General features: G+C 42.0%; 1 protein-coding gene across 1 annotated transcript; it reads right to left on the bottom strand.

The window, feature by feature from the left end:
* Positions 1-14,600: 14,600 nt before the first annotated feature.
* On the bottom strand, positions 14,601-15,462 carry LOC102715206 (non-specific lipid-transfer protein 4-like). Its single transcript, XM_006654137.3, has 2 exons — positions 15,046-15,462; positions 14,601-14,886 (listed from the first exon to the last, which is right to left on the bottom strand). The coding sequence occupies exons 1-2, from the start codon at positions 15,368-15,370 to the stop codon at positions 14,870-14,872; spliced, it is 342 nt and encodes a 113-aa protein (XP_006654200.1). The 5' UTR covers positions 15,371-15,462; the 3' UTR covers positions 14,601-14,869.
* Positions 15,463-16,207: the final 745 nt, after the last annotated feature.

The following is a 16,207-nucleotide window of genomic DNA, read 5'->3' as shown; positions in this document are numbered from 1 at the left end:
TTGAGGGCAGTTTGCGTTATTTATTATACGGTGTATCAACCCCCACCTCTCACATCCATCCAACGCTCCTATCTTCGCCTATCTTTAAATCAACGGCTGGATGTCCACGTTGTCCCCTCGCTAATTTTCTGCCCCTCTGTCCTAGAGCCCCTCACCTCCACCCCTCATGCCGCCAGCGCCGCCTCTAGCACGCCGTCGCTCCTACGCCGCCAACGTCACCGCCTTCACCGCGCTTCCGCTCTTCCACCGCTTGCACGCCTCCGTCGCCGCCACAGCCCCCGTCCACCGACCCGCCGCCTTCCTCCATCGTTGTCGTCGCCGCCTCCGCCCACGGTTCGCCGACCCGCCGCCTCGCTCCTCGTCGCCGCCGTGGTCTCCGCCCCCCGTTCGCTGACCCGCCGCCTGCCTCCTCGTCACCGCCATCTCCACCCTTCTCGTCGTTGCCATCTCCATTGCCCGTTTGCTGGGTCATCGCCTCATCGTCCTCGCCGTCCCCCTCTGGACGTGTACGGCCAAGCCAACACTGGAAAGGAGTGGGTCAGCCTGCCCAATCTCCTCCTAATAAGGTATGCATCTCTCTCGTTTTTTGTTGTTGTTAGTAGTTAGCATACCTTCCTATCTTTTACAAATTTGTTTGATTTGGACATACATTGTTTTAGAAACAGTTCATCACATTTTCTTATTTAGTAGCCTAATTTGCCATGTTATTTTGATAATAAATTGTGATATGCCATGAACTTCATCTTTAGGAGCCAAATTTACCATGTTATTCAGCGGATTGAACTTGTTTTACAGTAAACCATTTATAGTCAATAGAATGCGAATGGACTTACGGTGATTCCAGGAGCATGTGGTGCAGGAACATGGCCATACTGCTACCATTCTTTATGCTGCATATGAAACTATTACCATTGCTGCTATTGCCTGTTGAGAAAATCATCTTTTATTCAATCATATTCGACTATAAAATATTCTTCAATGCAATGAACCACATATAGTGCACCAACATCAGATTTAAATGGCAAGCAATATTATTATGTCAATATATTTCTAAATGTCAATCCCTGGACACAGATTCCTATTTTTTTCAAAAAGATAAATGTTTACAACTGTGCATGTCCATGGAAATAAAATTCATGTAAAAATATTTTTATTTCTCTATGAGCAATTAATTAATATGTACGATGGAATTAGCAGACAGATCTAAGAAGGATGAATTTTCTCCATCTAAAGTTGCTAGGAGATACAAAATAACATACTCAAATTTTTTCATAGAACCTTAGGAGAAATTTGATTGTTACTTGTATAATTGGTTACAATTTCTGACACTATTTAATATTTGGTTACAATTTCTATAATTGAATATGGTAACTGTACTACAATTGGTTGTTACTCGTAGAATTCTTAAAGGAGAATATACCATATGTTAATGTTAATTCTCTTTGGAAGCGCACTGTAATTTAATACTTTTTCTTCGATAATATCTTCATTAGTTTTTAGTAAATAATCTTAGAATGCTAGCCAACTGTTTTATATATTACATAAACATAACCTACCTCACTTATATGTTTCCTGTTACTTAAGCGCAGTTTCATTTCACCCTCATGGTGTTAAAATATCCATGTGTTTCCATGCTGATCAAATTTGTTACTCTGAGTTTACTAAAGTCCATGTTTCGGTGGAGATTTATGAGGAAAGGTGAACTTTAAAATTGAAGAAGGTCTCTCTTTTGGTTGGAATACTATTAGGAATGGGGAAATTGTTGGAATGAACAAGAGAAAACAACTTTTGTGCTTCAAATGATTACATAGAGCGCTTGTCCAACGGTGTGCGAGGTTGTTTCAAGGTCATATTAAGTTATTAACACAAAGTACAACTCTACCTATACTATAATTCTCATTTCTCACAAGTCAGAAATAAATAAACAACATGAGAGGACCAATTCACTGCACGATTGGGTTTTATTAACTAACTCCTGAAGGCTATTGTTACATTTGTTGGATTCTGTGGACTTAACAATGGAACTGTGGCATAAAGCTTTATAAAACTATAGTTTCTATTTCGATGTGTCCATCTGGAAACACTAGATGATCAATTTTAAAGAAATCTATGTGCTTAATAATTAGGAGTCATGCAAGGATTTTCTGTTGAATGTTGATGCATCAGTAGAGGGGCAGCGATCTGTATGTAGTAGTCAATTGTGCAGTCCCTTTTTATCCACCGTTACTTTTGTTAGTTGTATGTCACTCCAATATCAACTGAGTGGCTTAGTATTTTCTTTAAATTATATAACATGATTCTGTTTCTAATATTGTTACTTCATTATTTAGTTCTATACAGTACATCAGTGTGACCTAAGCTAATTCTCTCCACTAATCATTTTTCTCAATGCCATCTCTACAGGTTACTTTGCCAATCTATCTCAGCTAGTGTCTCAGGAGCTTCTTCAACGGTATGTACACATGAAATTTTTACTCATATTGCCACCATTTAATGGAACATATGAAAACATGTACTTCATAGCGGCATGTCCTTCATTCTTGTAGTTTCACTTAATAAAAGGTTTCACTTGACAAATTGTGTGATTAATGATAGAGTTGTCCTCCTGAACGGTGGAATCTGGACCAACAACACAACCTGCAAATTAGGTCTACATGTAACTAACTAATCAGTTCAGTTGTAGACATGGTATATGGGAAAGTTGCTTCGCACTTAATTATCTGCATGGGAGCTTATATTTTCATTTAGCCCGAATATTAATTTTTTTGATTCACATACAGTACACTATTTTAGGTGACAGGAAAAATATTTGTTAGCATGTGGGGCCAAATGCTCTTAGGATGTATAAAATGACATCTTTCTAAGAATTATAATGGTATATTTATAATTAGTTGAATTGTAATAGCATATATTCTAAACTGTCATATTTGTAATAGACATACGGAATTAACCCTTTATCTAACCTATAGTGCACCAACCGCGGTCCTCACTTCTACATCCTCACCTCTTAGATCCAACGGTACATAACAGTTTGTCTCAAAATTAAGAGCTCGGATTTTCCGCGTCGTCCCTCACCCAATCTACCCTAGCAACGCGCCCTCCCCTTCCCTCTGCCTGAGCGCCGCCTGGCTCAGCCCTCATGCTGCCTCCACGTCGCCCGCGGCGCCTCCACTGCATCGCTGCTGCTCCACCACCTGCGCCGCCTCCGTCGTCGTCGCCGCTAAATTTTTATTATATACGTACATATATTATTTAAATTATAAACATGTGTGTGTTCAGATTAACTCACAGGAGATTGCGGGAGCTATTTTTTTACATGGTAGTATTTGTATTACTTCATCCGGTTTTTTAGATGCCGCTAAATTTTGGACCAATACAATATCATAAGTCATTCATAAAATAGATAAACAATTTGTATGGGTCCAAATTAAATTATTTAATTAATATATGCGCATGTATAATCTAATCTATATAAATTTGTATTAGAAACTTTATATATGTCATGCATAAACAAAATCGGTCTATATATTAGAAGCTTCCTAGAAAATATAAATTTATACAATATATAACTCCTATAATTATGCTATATATATACATAATACAACCAAGGTGCTGCCTTTGATTTAAAACTTAGTAAAAGTCAACTCCAAATTCAGAATATAATTTTATTGATTTTTTTCCAAACGGTACTTGCTTGCCTTTTTTTGGCCCGAAACTCAAATAAGAAATTGATGTTAGAAAAGATGGTGCGTTATGTGAAACCTATGAGTTATGTGAATCTAATATTTAATATTATTTTAAAATTAAATATACTTGATATTTAGAAAAGGTGAAGTTATTTGAAACATGTGGTCACTTTTGTTACATTTGTTACAAATCTGATGATTATAGTATGATATAAATAGGTGAGTGACATTTGTTATAAATCCGATAATTGTAGTATATTATAAATAATTCTGGTATCTCATGACATATATTATTTAGTAGCAAATAATACTATAGCTATCATATTTTTCATGATCACACATAGTTAGTTATTCGTGCTACTCTTGCTAATAATCACAAATGTACTGTTTTACGAGTTACTCATGCTAAATTATATTTCATAATTGAGCACTTTGTATTTAAAAATGTTACCTTAAACGCTATTCTTTTATAATATATTATCGAACATATTATGGCACCGTAGCGTTAGCACGGACACATTACTAGTATCAACTAATGAAACAATCTGACGGCTCGTACTTGTTTGCCCCTCGTTGATCTCTGAAGCCAGACACGCCGCCCCATCAGCCCAGAAGCGAACTACAACGGACCAATTGGTGCATATCTTACATCTGTCCCCTCACTAGGGTTGGCAACTGTGGGACTTGTTTGGGCCTCCACTAGTGTATATCAATCTTGTTATTAGTTTGATCTAGTTTATATTTGTCCCTTAAATCGTGTCGATCAATCACTTTGAGTATTTTAATTTAGTTTAGTAATCAATATTTGTTATTCTTAATCTTACTGTATCGGTTAGGTCCATTCTCTAGGGTTGTTCTGATAAAAAACGGTTATCAAACCATTTTATTTTACTCTTTGTTTAATCGGAGTTTTAGCCGATGAGTTATCTTGTTATCACATAAATGTTTATCTTCCGTTAACGATAGATTCATAGGTCAATATAGAACTACTAAGGTGATATAAGTGTTTTGGCTTAAGTCCGATCCAATGCTGTCTCGGTTTAATCTAACATACCAATGTCATATTTAGTTGAACAGTTGACTACTACGGTAGATATATTTTATTAATAGATGTTAACACCAATATTTAGAAAATTACCTTATTGGATTCGGTTAAGGAAAGACGTAATCGGCAGATAAAAATTTTATCCGGAAGAGTCCGAATTCAAGAAAAAATCATGAAGGCCAAGACATGGCGACATGATTTTATCTCTTAGTTATAGTTAGTTTAGGATTTTTACTTTATCTCTAAGTGAGTTAGAGTCTAATTGGGACTTGTTATTTCTTTTTATTAGAAACATGTGTCATATTAGAGATAGAGGTTATTATTGTCTTTACCTATTAGCAATCGTGTTATGTGTTCAATGTGTACTCGTATCCGCCCATGGATATAAATATGTGCACTCGGGGTCATTGTAAAGCAGCTACTTCTTAATACATAGATCAATTACTTTTGGCGCATTGCCACCCTCTTCACTGAGATTTCAACTCCGGCGGAACTTGGCACCTAACGTGGGGCTGCATCGTCTCGATCTCCGGTGGAGGGGTAAGTCCTACGTTCCGTCGGCCACAGTAATCGTATCGACTAGACTAGAACTGTCTCGGTTCAGTCCGACCTTCTAATTTGGTTGTGTGATTGCTAACTATCATATTAGTTTCAGCTTGAGTTAATTCTGTATCTTAGGTTGATCTAGTCGATCACTTTGGGTAATTTACGTCGATTTTGATATTTGCTATTTGACATCTTCATTCTTAGACTGTCTCAGTTCAATCCGATCTATTAGATTGTGTTTATCAAACCGTTTATATCAGATTGATGTATCTCATCAGCTTGATAGTAATCTAGATTTGTTTAGTATCTATCCTAACATTGTAAGGCATAATCTGGAGCTATCTCGGTTTGGTCCGATTTTCTATGATTATTCTTAGTAAGTTAGGCTAGATATTTTATAGATCTTGGTCATTTGTTAGTCGTTTACAGTTGATCTTCTTTGTTGATCTACATGTTCATTATATTTACATCAATAGAGTAGCCGATTGCCTTGCTGCATTATCTTTACACCAATCGGCTTGATTTATTTAGATCGGTAGTATTTATGTTGCATCGACTTATGAGATTTATGTGTTAATTAATTTTGGACCGATCGTAACACATGATTCATTGTTTATTTAACTATTCAAGTTTATTCGTATCGAATTCTTAGTCGATCCAAGATTTGAATAGCCAATCAATTAGTCCGTCGGCTGAACGCTATTGTAGCAACATCCGATCGGCTATATATTTTGTTACCTATCGGCTCGATAGCTGATTGGCTTGTTTTATTCTTTATCGTGTAAGCTACAGAATCAAACTGACTGACACACCCGCGCATTCTAAGAATTTAGGTCCTGCACTAGAGCGTTTTGTGAAGTGACTCCCAGGGCTTCGTGTGTGACACTTCATCGGGTCAACTTTTGACATCAACAATAGGCCATAGTCGATGACTCCCGGTGCAACTTTATTAATTAATATTAATTTACTAAATTTATGCTTTATCTTTTTTTTAGTTGTAATCTTATATCGTCTTGGTTTAGCCTAGTGTATCAAGATTACTCATAATAAAGTAGAATGGATATTTGATAGGTCAAAGTTAATTATTAAATAGTTGTATCTAGCTAATTTCATTATATTATTCTCATTATTGCAATAAAGCCAATCAATCTATTAATATGCTTATAGGTCAAATTACATGATCACCATATCAACCATTGGCCCATAGGCCAATCAGACTAGTTGAACTTAACTTCATTTTCTTCTTATTCATTGTATGGTCAAATTCACTGGCACGCTTTGAATATGAGAATTTAGGACATGCACTAGAGTTAAGTAGATATCCCAGGGCTTCATGTGTGCTCATATCACAATTTCGACATCACACTGATGCGAATTTTGCTTAGAGGTGGTTGACCATGAAGGTGGTGAGGCCTGACGTTGGTATGGATACGACTAGCATGAAGACATGGTAACCACTTGGTAGCACGAAAGTGGCCAACAGTGGAGACGAGGTCTGTGCTCAGTGGCACGGAGGCGTCTGGCCACGGAGGCTGTGAGGCTCAGCGGTAGCATGGGTACAACTGACATGGAGATGTGGTCGCTGCTCAGCGGTGCAGAAGTGGCCAATCGTGGAGATGTGGTCTCCACTCGAAGACACAAACATGGTGGACCACAAGGATGGTGACGCTCAATGGTGGTGTGCGTGAGGCTGGAGTCAAGACATGGTCACCACTTTGTGGCTCGAAATTGGCCAAATGTAGAGATGAAGTCTCGACTCAGTAGAGCAGAAGTGACCAACTATGCAGATGAGGTGTCCACTCAAGAACGCAGAGGTGGACGACCACCGAAGTAGTGAGGGCTAGTAGTAGTGCAGGTGTTGTTGGTTTGGAAACATGGTCGTCGCACGGAAGCACCCAACCATAGAGACAAGGTCTCCACTCGGTGGTAGAGATGGCCAATCATGGAGGCATGAAAACCTATGAGGTGTGGCAAATAAGGCTGACCATGGGGATGTTGTCTCTACTTAGCGTCGTGGAGGTGACCAGTGTGGGGAACCAAGGAGGCGGTGAAGCTCGGCAATCCTCTAGGTGCGGCAAGCGTGGAGGCATGGTTGCCACTCGATGGCATGGAAGCGTCCAACTATGGAGACAAGGCTCCACTAGGTGGAATAGAGGCGCCTAACCATGGACGCAGTTAAGCCCGACAGTGGCATGGGTGTGGCCAAGGTCGCCACTCTGTGGCATGGGGGCAATCTATGTGGGGACTAGGTGTTAACACTAAAATTTGGTAAAAAAAATCCTTAATTGATTTGGATAAGGATAGGATGCGATCAGCCGATGGAAAATTTATCCAGAAGAGTCCAAATTCGAGAAGGAATCATGAAGACCAAGGCATGACGGTTAATTTTATCTATTAATTAGAGTCAGTTTAAGAATTTTGCTTTATCTCTAGAGTTAGGAATCGTGTGTCGTGTCCAATATGGACTCGTATCCACCCATAGGTATAAAATATGTACACCCAGGGTCCTGTATCGACATCTACATACATAGATCAAATAAAAATTTTGGCCCATTGCCACCCTCCTCACCGAGGTTTCATCACCGGTGTAACTTGGCAGCCGACGCAGGGTTGCATCGCTTCGATCTCCGACGTAGTGGTAAGTCCTACGTTTTGCTGGCAACGGTGACCGTATTGGCTCAATCGGAACAATCTCGGTTCGGTCCGATCTTCTGATCTGCTTCTATGGTTACTAGTTATCGTATCAGTTTCAGCTTAGATTACTCTTGTTCCTTGAGTTGATTTGGTTGACCACTTTGGGTGATTTATATCGATTTGTTATTTGCTATTTACATATTCAATTTGATATTGTCTCGGTTCGGTCCGATCTATTAGATTGCATTTATCCAAAAATTTATATCAGATCAATGTATCTTCCTCATTGTGTTATTGGAGTTCCAACCGATAAGTTATCAGTCATCATCTCATCGGTCTGATAGCAATCTAGATCTGTTTAGTATTTTGCCTAACATTGCTAGGTATAGTCTTGAACTGTCTCGGTTTGATCCGATCTTCTAAGATTATACCTAGTAATCTAGGCTAGATATTTTATAGATCTTGGTCGATTGTCAGCCATTTATAGCTGATGATCTTTGCCAACCTACATGCTTATTATATTTACATCAATAGAGTAGTCGATTGCATTACTGCATTATTTCTAGCCCAATTGGCTTGCTTATTTAGATCAGTAATTATTTTGTGTTGCATCGGCTTATGAGATTTACATGTCAGTTGTTTTTGGCCGATCGTAGCAAAGTATTCACTGTTTATTTAATTATTATTCAAGTATATGCATATCGGATTTCTAGTCGATCCAAGCTTTCAACAACCGATTGTTCATGTGTGCTCATATAATTACCAAAAGTGATGAAGTTGTGGCTTGTTTGATTTTAGACATTTATAAGATTAATCATTATACACACAATTAGATTTCTGAATTTATATGATTAAGTTTAATTTGCTTTATCTGGCCTATGATTTGTAGTGGATTTCTGTTAGATTATAATAAAGGAACATTTTTCAATGGTATTGTATGAATTTGCCTAAATATTTCTTTTTACATGAATTAAAAGATATATCCCAATTACATTGCACTAAACAGTCATACACATGTCTTCAAAAAAATTCCTATTTAGCACCTCTTAAGTATACCTATGTCTTAATAGCATGGTGGATGGTATGCATATGGTCAGAAATGTTTTTGGTTGAATATGACTACGATAGATAAATTGTGAATTGTCCGAAACATAAATTTTTTTTCAATTAACTGATTTTTATTATCAAATGTCACCATTCATTAGCACAAGTATATTGGACTTATGACATGAATAAAATTAAATGATGCATGAATATAAATATTATGATACCGTAGCGTTAGATTGCTAGTGAGAATAAGCTCTTCATATTTTTTTCGCTTTCAGACAAGTACAATGCCCATATTTTGTAATATTTTCAAATAGTATATCTTAAGAGGAAGTTGGGAAAAAAATAAGGGGAAGATCTGCTTTTTAACATAATTTTTCATATTTCTGAATGGGGATGAAACATAAGTCTTTGTAGTCGGCAACATGGAATACCTTATGTCACACCCGGAGTTTTGTCCCAAGCCTAAGTTCGTAAAAGAAATCGGTAAATAACAATTGGCTTAATTAACTCAGGAAAAATCTCTCTAAAAGAAATTAATTTAATTAAATCGAGGTTCGCAAATCAATTAACAGGATTTAAACTCAAATTGCAGAAGTATAAAATTTGGCCAAACAAACTAATTTAAATCTCGGCAAAAGGGGGCTTTCCTTTTTCACCCCCTTTTTACTTTCTTTTTCCCTTCCTTCCCAAATTGGGCCGAAGTCCAATTGTTCTCCTCTCTCTTTTTCTTTTTTTCTTTTTTTTCTTTTTCCCCTCTCTCTTCCCGGGCCGGCCCAGCCGAGCCGGCCTGCCTTCCCCGCTCGGCCGGCCTAGCCGACAGGCCGCCTCCTCCCACGCGCGCACTCCCCTCCGCCCGGGCCGCCAGCCGCTCGGCCCAGCGCGCCCGCGCCCGCCCGCGAAGTCCGCCGCCACCTCCGTCCTCCCTTGCGCCACTGACAGGCGGGCCCCGCCTATCAGCCTGTGCCCGCGCCAGCCGAGTCCGAGTCCGTCGCGTCGCCGACTCGGTCTCCAACTACCGCCACCCGCCCTAGCCGGCCATCCTCCCCTATAAAATCCCCGTCGCCTCGCGCCGCCGCTCACCCTTTTCCTCCACCCGCCCGAGCCACCGCCGCGCTGCCCCGTCGTCGCCGCCGTTCGATCTCGCTGCCGGACGCCCTTCGTCGCCGTCCAGCCACGTCACCACCTCCGCCTCGCCGTCGCTGACTTGCTGCCGCTCCTGTCGTCGCCGGCGGGCATCGCCAGCACCCTCGCTTCCTCTCGCCACCCGTTCGCCGCCGCACCCGGTCTCACCACCGCCACCCCTGATCCCATCGCTCGGTCGTCACCGTCCGCGCCGACGGACGTCGCCACCTGTCCCGCCACCTCGCCGACCCGTCGCAGTCATTCCCATCGCCGGTGAGCTGCCGCCACTCCCCTCTCCTCCTCTTCTCCTCTCCGCAGGATGTCGCTGAGGCCGCCGTCGCCACCGCGCCGCGTGCGCGCCTTGGGCGTCGCCGTCGCCCCTCCGCCCGCCGTCTTCGTCGCCTCGCCGTCGCCATGGTGGCCCCGCCGCCGCTGGAGCGCCGCCGGGCCCAGCGCATTGTCGCCGCCTCCTCCCCGAGCCGGCGCCGTCCTCCGTTGCCCTCCTCTTGGTGCGGCCGCCATCTCCGTCGTCGCCGCCGGTCGCGCCATCGCCGCCGCGCTCATCACGTCATGGTCATCGCCGAGCCGCGCCGTCGCCGCCCGCCACCACCGCTCGCTCGTCGCCGGCGTCGCCTTCTCCTCTAGGCCAAGGCCGCCTCCCCCCTCCTCCTCTGCTCTGGGCCACTGACGAGTGGGTCCTACTCGTCAACCGTCGACCGCCCCTTCCTTCCTCTCTCTCCTCCCCAGGCCCGCGTGTCAGCCCCTCCTTCCCCCTCTCCCTCACCGACAGGTGGTCCCCACCCATCAGCGCCTCCTCTCTCCTCGCTGACGTCAGCAGCCCTATTAATTGCGCAATAATTGATTTAGGACTTTTCTATTTAGTTTAAAAACCCAGAAAACTTCTAAAATTCATAAGTAATTCATCTAGTCTCCGTTTAGATCCATTCAAATTTCATTAAATTCATAAAATTGTCAAGATTCCATTAAAAATACTTTCTTTTGATGTTTCAGTAGAGCTTGTGCCTGTTTTATTTATTTTTGTGCTTTGTCGCTTAGATTCAGACCCCGCCGAAGAGCCGGTTTACTTCAAGATCGTCGCCGAAGTACCCCAGGGGCCAGAGCAAGGCAAGTGGCACTCATCTTTGATCATATTGAACCCATTATTGCAAATTCCCCGCTTTCTTTATTCAAATATGCATTGTTTTAATTAAAATATTTACTGTATTCATTTTCTTCGGGTAATCCTTATTATTATGCTGTTGATTATCCAACTTTATTCATGATGGACCAGGGGTAACTTGATTAGAGTTAGGCCTAAGTTAATGCTTAGCCGTGCTTAGAACAAGTAGCTTATGGGATCACATTTAATCATGCTTAATTCTGAATAGCTGTAATAATGATTCATCACCCGGTTCGAGTTAATGTCAACTAAAATATTGATAATGGTGGGCTGTGGGTGCATGGTTTTGAGAGTCGCACCCATGGCAATTAAGGACCGGTTCACGGGAAACCCTGGAAGTAATTAAGTGCTAACCACATGCCGAAATGGGTAAGGTGGGATTTGAAGCATGGCTTCGGACTATTTGACGTACCAAGGTAAGGGTAGGCGTGATGGAGTATGGACGGACAATCGTGGTGTAACGAAAGCCTCTGTTGCTTCCGGATCTACCAAGGCACAAGAGGGGACTGCCCGACTTGGTGTAAAGGAGGGGGTGAAACCTGAAGTGCGGTACGATTAAATAGGGAGGGTTATATGACGGGTCCTATCACGGTCTCCTTTCTGGTATACCATGGTGCTATGTCGGCACACGTTCAAGTGTAGTGGAGTCGTGTCGTGTGGATACGGTAGTACACCTCTGATCGGAGTATAATCTATTCGAATAGCCGTGCGCACGGTTATGGGCGGACTCCCAGCTTCACTGTGATTAGTGAACCTTTAATAACTTGGGCAAACTGGTTTTCACTTGGGACTACTGCAACGTGGTGTAACGTTGAGTAGTGGTTGGGCATGTTGCAACATGGTGTAACGTTGGACAGTGTTGTGGTATTTTACAACTGTTATTTACTTATCCTTTAACATATTTAATTGCCTTTATTCAATTTTAACCTCTGTTATTTATTTAAGTGCTGCTTTATTGGAACTAACCCTAAGCCTGTCCTTGATAGTTCTCTGCATCATTTATTACCCTCTTTTCCGTGTTACTTGTTGAGTACGGTGGTTTGTACTCAGCCTTGCCCAATTTCCTCCTCCAGAGCTAGAAGTTGAGTCCGATGGAGGCGACTCTTAGGAGTGAGCTGGTCTGCCGTCGAAGCTTTGCCTGTGGACTGGAGCCGTACCCGCTGGAGCCGTACCCGCTGGAGCTAGTCTACTTTTCTTTCCGCTGCAGTTTCGTTAGAATAAGTGTTATTTTCAGTTGTTTCTAAGAACGATGGTTATGTAATCAACATTGTCTTTTTTGTACCCTGGCTGGTCCTGGATAGGGATTTTAATACACAATTAAGTTCAGAATTCGTGTGAGAAATTTCTGGGCGTGACACCTTAGAACACCTTATAAGAAAAGCACAAGGAAACAGAGGCCCTCGTGGAAAGATAAAAGAAAATGAAAAGCACAAGTGGCTTAGATCAATAAATAGATAGACTAGGACTACGAGAGGTCATTTTTTATGTAAGTAATACGATCTAGGAAAGCTGCCTAGGAAATTAGGATTTTTTTACTAGGAAAGTTACGATTGAAAGCAGAATGCTTACCAACTTCAAAATATAGGACTGCGAGAGTTGGATGGAAGGCTCAAAGTCAATGGTGATGAATGAGGGAGTGATGAGAGGGGTTGGCTACTACAGTTCTTGGGAGTGCCTAGAGAAAGAAGGCTATAAGGTTTCAAGATTGCGCAACACAAAGAAGAAAAACAATCCTAGTGAAAGGGGTTCTGTAGGTTGTAGCAGTTCACATTCTAGAGGAAGTGGGGATGAGAAACTTGGTGTTTACAGTACATCTATCGATTAGATTTCTTGACCTCTATCCATTTGATTTTCACATTTTGAAATGAGGTGTAGTCAGCATTGTTGGTTGACTACATGCTCAGATCTAACTACACAAGGTTCATAAACATACTCGGTGATTTTATTTGAATAGTTCCTAGGGCTATAGTATGTGATATGACATACCCTATTATCATGGAGTTATACATCGAGACTACAACATATTTGTTGTTGTACCGAAGACAACCATTAATCATGGATATGAGTAGGATTATAGATTATGATATGGATACGAGAATGATAGAATGTTATCTGGATAAGTAAGGTGTCTGATCCAGGTACAAACAGGACTATCCCACTCGTGTATGGTAAGCGTATCTCAAGTTATACTTGGAGAAGAGGTCATCCCACGTATTAATACAAAGGCCTTATAGGAGGGGAGATCGTCGAATAATCAAGTCAAGACTTAGATAAAACAAGACACATCGAGCCAATATCGTCGGGTCATTTACCCTTAGTCGTCGAATATGGTTACTTACTACAACTTTTTTCCTTCTCGATGAGATCAGTTGGTAGGCTAGCTAGTTAACGACTCCTTGTACATTATTCTTAGATATGATATTAGTTGTCTACCATCCATATAAACTAGATTAGACTATTCGAGCTTTTACACAACTTGTAGGCCTTAATCAGTATAAACTCTGTTACAAGTTTTCTCTTATATCATATCTACAAATACTCTCTGCATCAGACAACCCTATGTCCCCTAAATACCTTACTCGAGGTAACATAACTCGGCATTTTTTATGTATATGACATCACAAATATCTTGGTATCAAAGGATCCTACATGTTTGAATACCGTGTTTGGGATCTTTCTCCACGACAAGTTGCTTGGATAATTAAATTGAGTTATTATTATTATTAAATCATCCTAGATGCATCAAATACATGTGCATAATTTGCAGGGTGTACTTGTAGGTAGGTATTCGGATTGTAGTCTTGCCCGCCTATGGAATTGGTTCCTTTTACACAGAGTCTTCTTAAGTAACTACCAGTAAAAACGCGTATATTAATTTTCGTGGGCAACCACTTAAGCATATTTTCGTGGGGTTAATTCCACAGGCTGCCTAGTTGGCGGCCTAGGGAAGCGGCAGGTGAGGCAGATCACCCACGTACGTGCCGTATCGCTCGCACGATCGACTGACGGATCGACTTGTCTGAAGGAAGAGACCTCGATGGATGGTGTCTTTCTGTGTCTTCCAAATAAATACAGTGTCAACTTAGAAGAGATCCTACTCCTACATGATCGTCGACTACTTCACTATATCGTGGGGAAGCGCTCCTGTGAACCGGCCGTGAATCCCGTGATCGATGCCCGTTCCCAAGGAGTGTTAATTTGCTTACATATTGTTTCGCTCGACGACAAAATAATATTGGTGTACGGTAAATTTTAATGGAAAATAAGATGAGCTTGCTACATCATCACTACTGTAATTTCGGGAGGGTACATATATATATGCACGTACTCAATTGAATGACCAATTATTTCAATAGCACGTCAAGAGGGTTGGGAGCAAACGTACGTCCCAGTTTTTTCAATCGAGCTTTGATATATTCTTATTTATCAGTTTACTGTAGCTGGATCAGACGAAACACAAACTAGTAGTAGTACATATTTGCACAACCGCCAAGTGCATAGTCCACACAAGTGGCAGAGAGCCTCACGTATACATGCAGGACTAGCTTATTCAGACACATGGCCTACCTCCCACGGCATCCGTCTTGATCGACCAGTGGCAGAGCCTCAAGGAAGCGTGTAATCTGAGAAATAAAAGAAGTTAATTGCTTTGAGCATTACAACAAAACTTGTAAACCCTTAAAAAAAAGAAAATGGTAAGACTCTCATGCGTTAATTTTATCTTGTAATTAAGAATATTGTTATACGTCACTGGACTATTCGTTCTCTACGTATATATGTACCTCCGCACTTGTAGCCTACGGGGCGGTCGGCCATGTTGCAGCGCTTGGGGATGGTGATGGCGACCTCCGGCTTGATCCCGGCTGCCCTGGCCGTGCTGGACAGCATGACGGCGCACAGGCAGCTGGGGCTCTGCCCAATGGTGTGCACGGCCGAGCAGCAGCTGCTCGACGGCGCCGACTGCGGGTCGTCCGCCGCGGAGACGCACGGCGCCAGCCGCAGCGCAACCCTGTCGGCGGAGGCCCTCCCGCACTCGCCGGCGCCCTCCGCCAGCGCCATGCCGGCGGCGAGCACGAAGGCCACGAGTGCCAACACTGCCGCCCTCATTGTCCACTACCACAACTGCGCTCGCTCTTGCTTTGCTCGACAAGTGTTAGCTATGGCTGCTGCTTGCGCTTCCTGCTACGTGGGTGTGGTGTGGTGCTTCTTATATAGTGGTGCTATTGTGGCGCGCGCAGCAGCAGCGCATCATGTCCCGGGGCTAAATATGGGGCGAGCACTGAGCAAACTCTGGCACTAACTTGGCACTCGCCTTGATTGCTTTGCATTGTGGCAGCCTTAATTATTATTGGTTCTCCACTTTGGATTGTAAAGCAAGGAGGCATGCAGCGAGCTACACTAGCTAGTGGGCTTCTGCCTAGGACAGCACTGTACGTGGTGGCTCTACGTTGATCTTGTGTGAACGCCGGGCATATGCGTGCGCGCGCCGTGGCGGCCGTTGATTTCACACGCTAAGGCCGCGTTCAGTTTCTAAAAATTTTTAGGAGATGGTGAGTCATATCGGACATTTGACTGAATGTCGGAATGAGTTTTTGGACATGAATAAAAAACGAATTTCACAGCTCGGCTGGAAACCACAAAACGAATATTTTGAGCCTAATTAAACCATCATTAGCACATGTTGGTTACAGTAGCATTTATGGTTAATCATGGACTAAATAGGTTCAAAAGATTCGTCTTAAGATTTCTTCCATAACTGTGTAATTAGTTATTTGTTTCATCTTAATGCTCCATTTAAATGTTCAAAAATTTAATATGATCTTTTTAGAAAAAATTTTTGGGAACTAATCAGTGCCTCAATCATAACGTACCCCACCCGATTTCTAGTTTTATTACTGTTGATTTTTACATACGTTTTGATGATTAATTGTTATTTAAAAATTG

The sequence above is a fragment of the Oryza brachyantha genome, chromosome 5 (genome assembly GCF_000231095.2).
Source record: "Oryza brachyantha chromosome 5, ObraRS2, whole genome shotgun sequence".
In the NCBI taxonomy this organism is placed as follows: domain Eukaryota; kingdom Viridiplantae; phylum Streptophyta; class Magnoliopsida; order Poales; family Poaceae; genus Oryza; species Oryza brachyantha.
The sequence above is the reverse complement of the archived record's forward strand: the minus strand, read 5'-3'. Positions and strand labels throughout refer to the sequence as shown.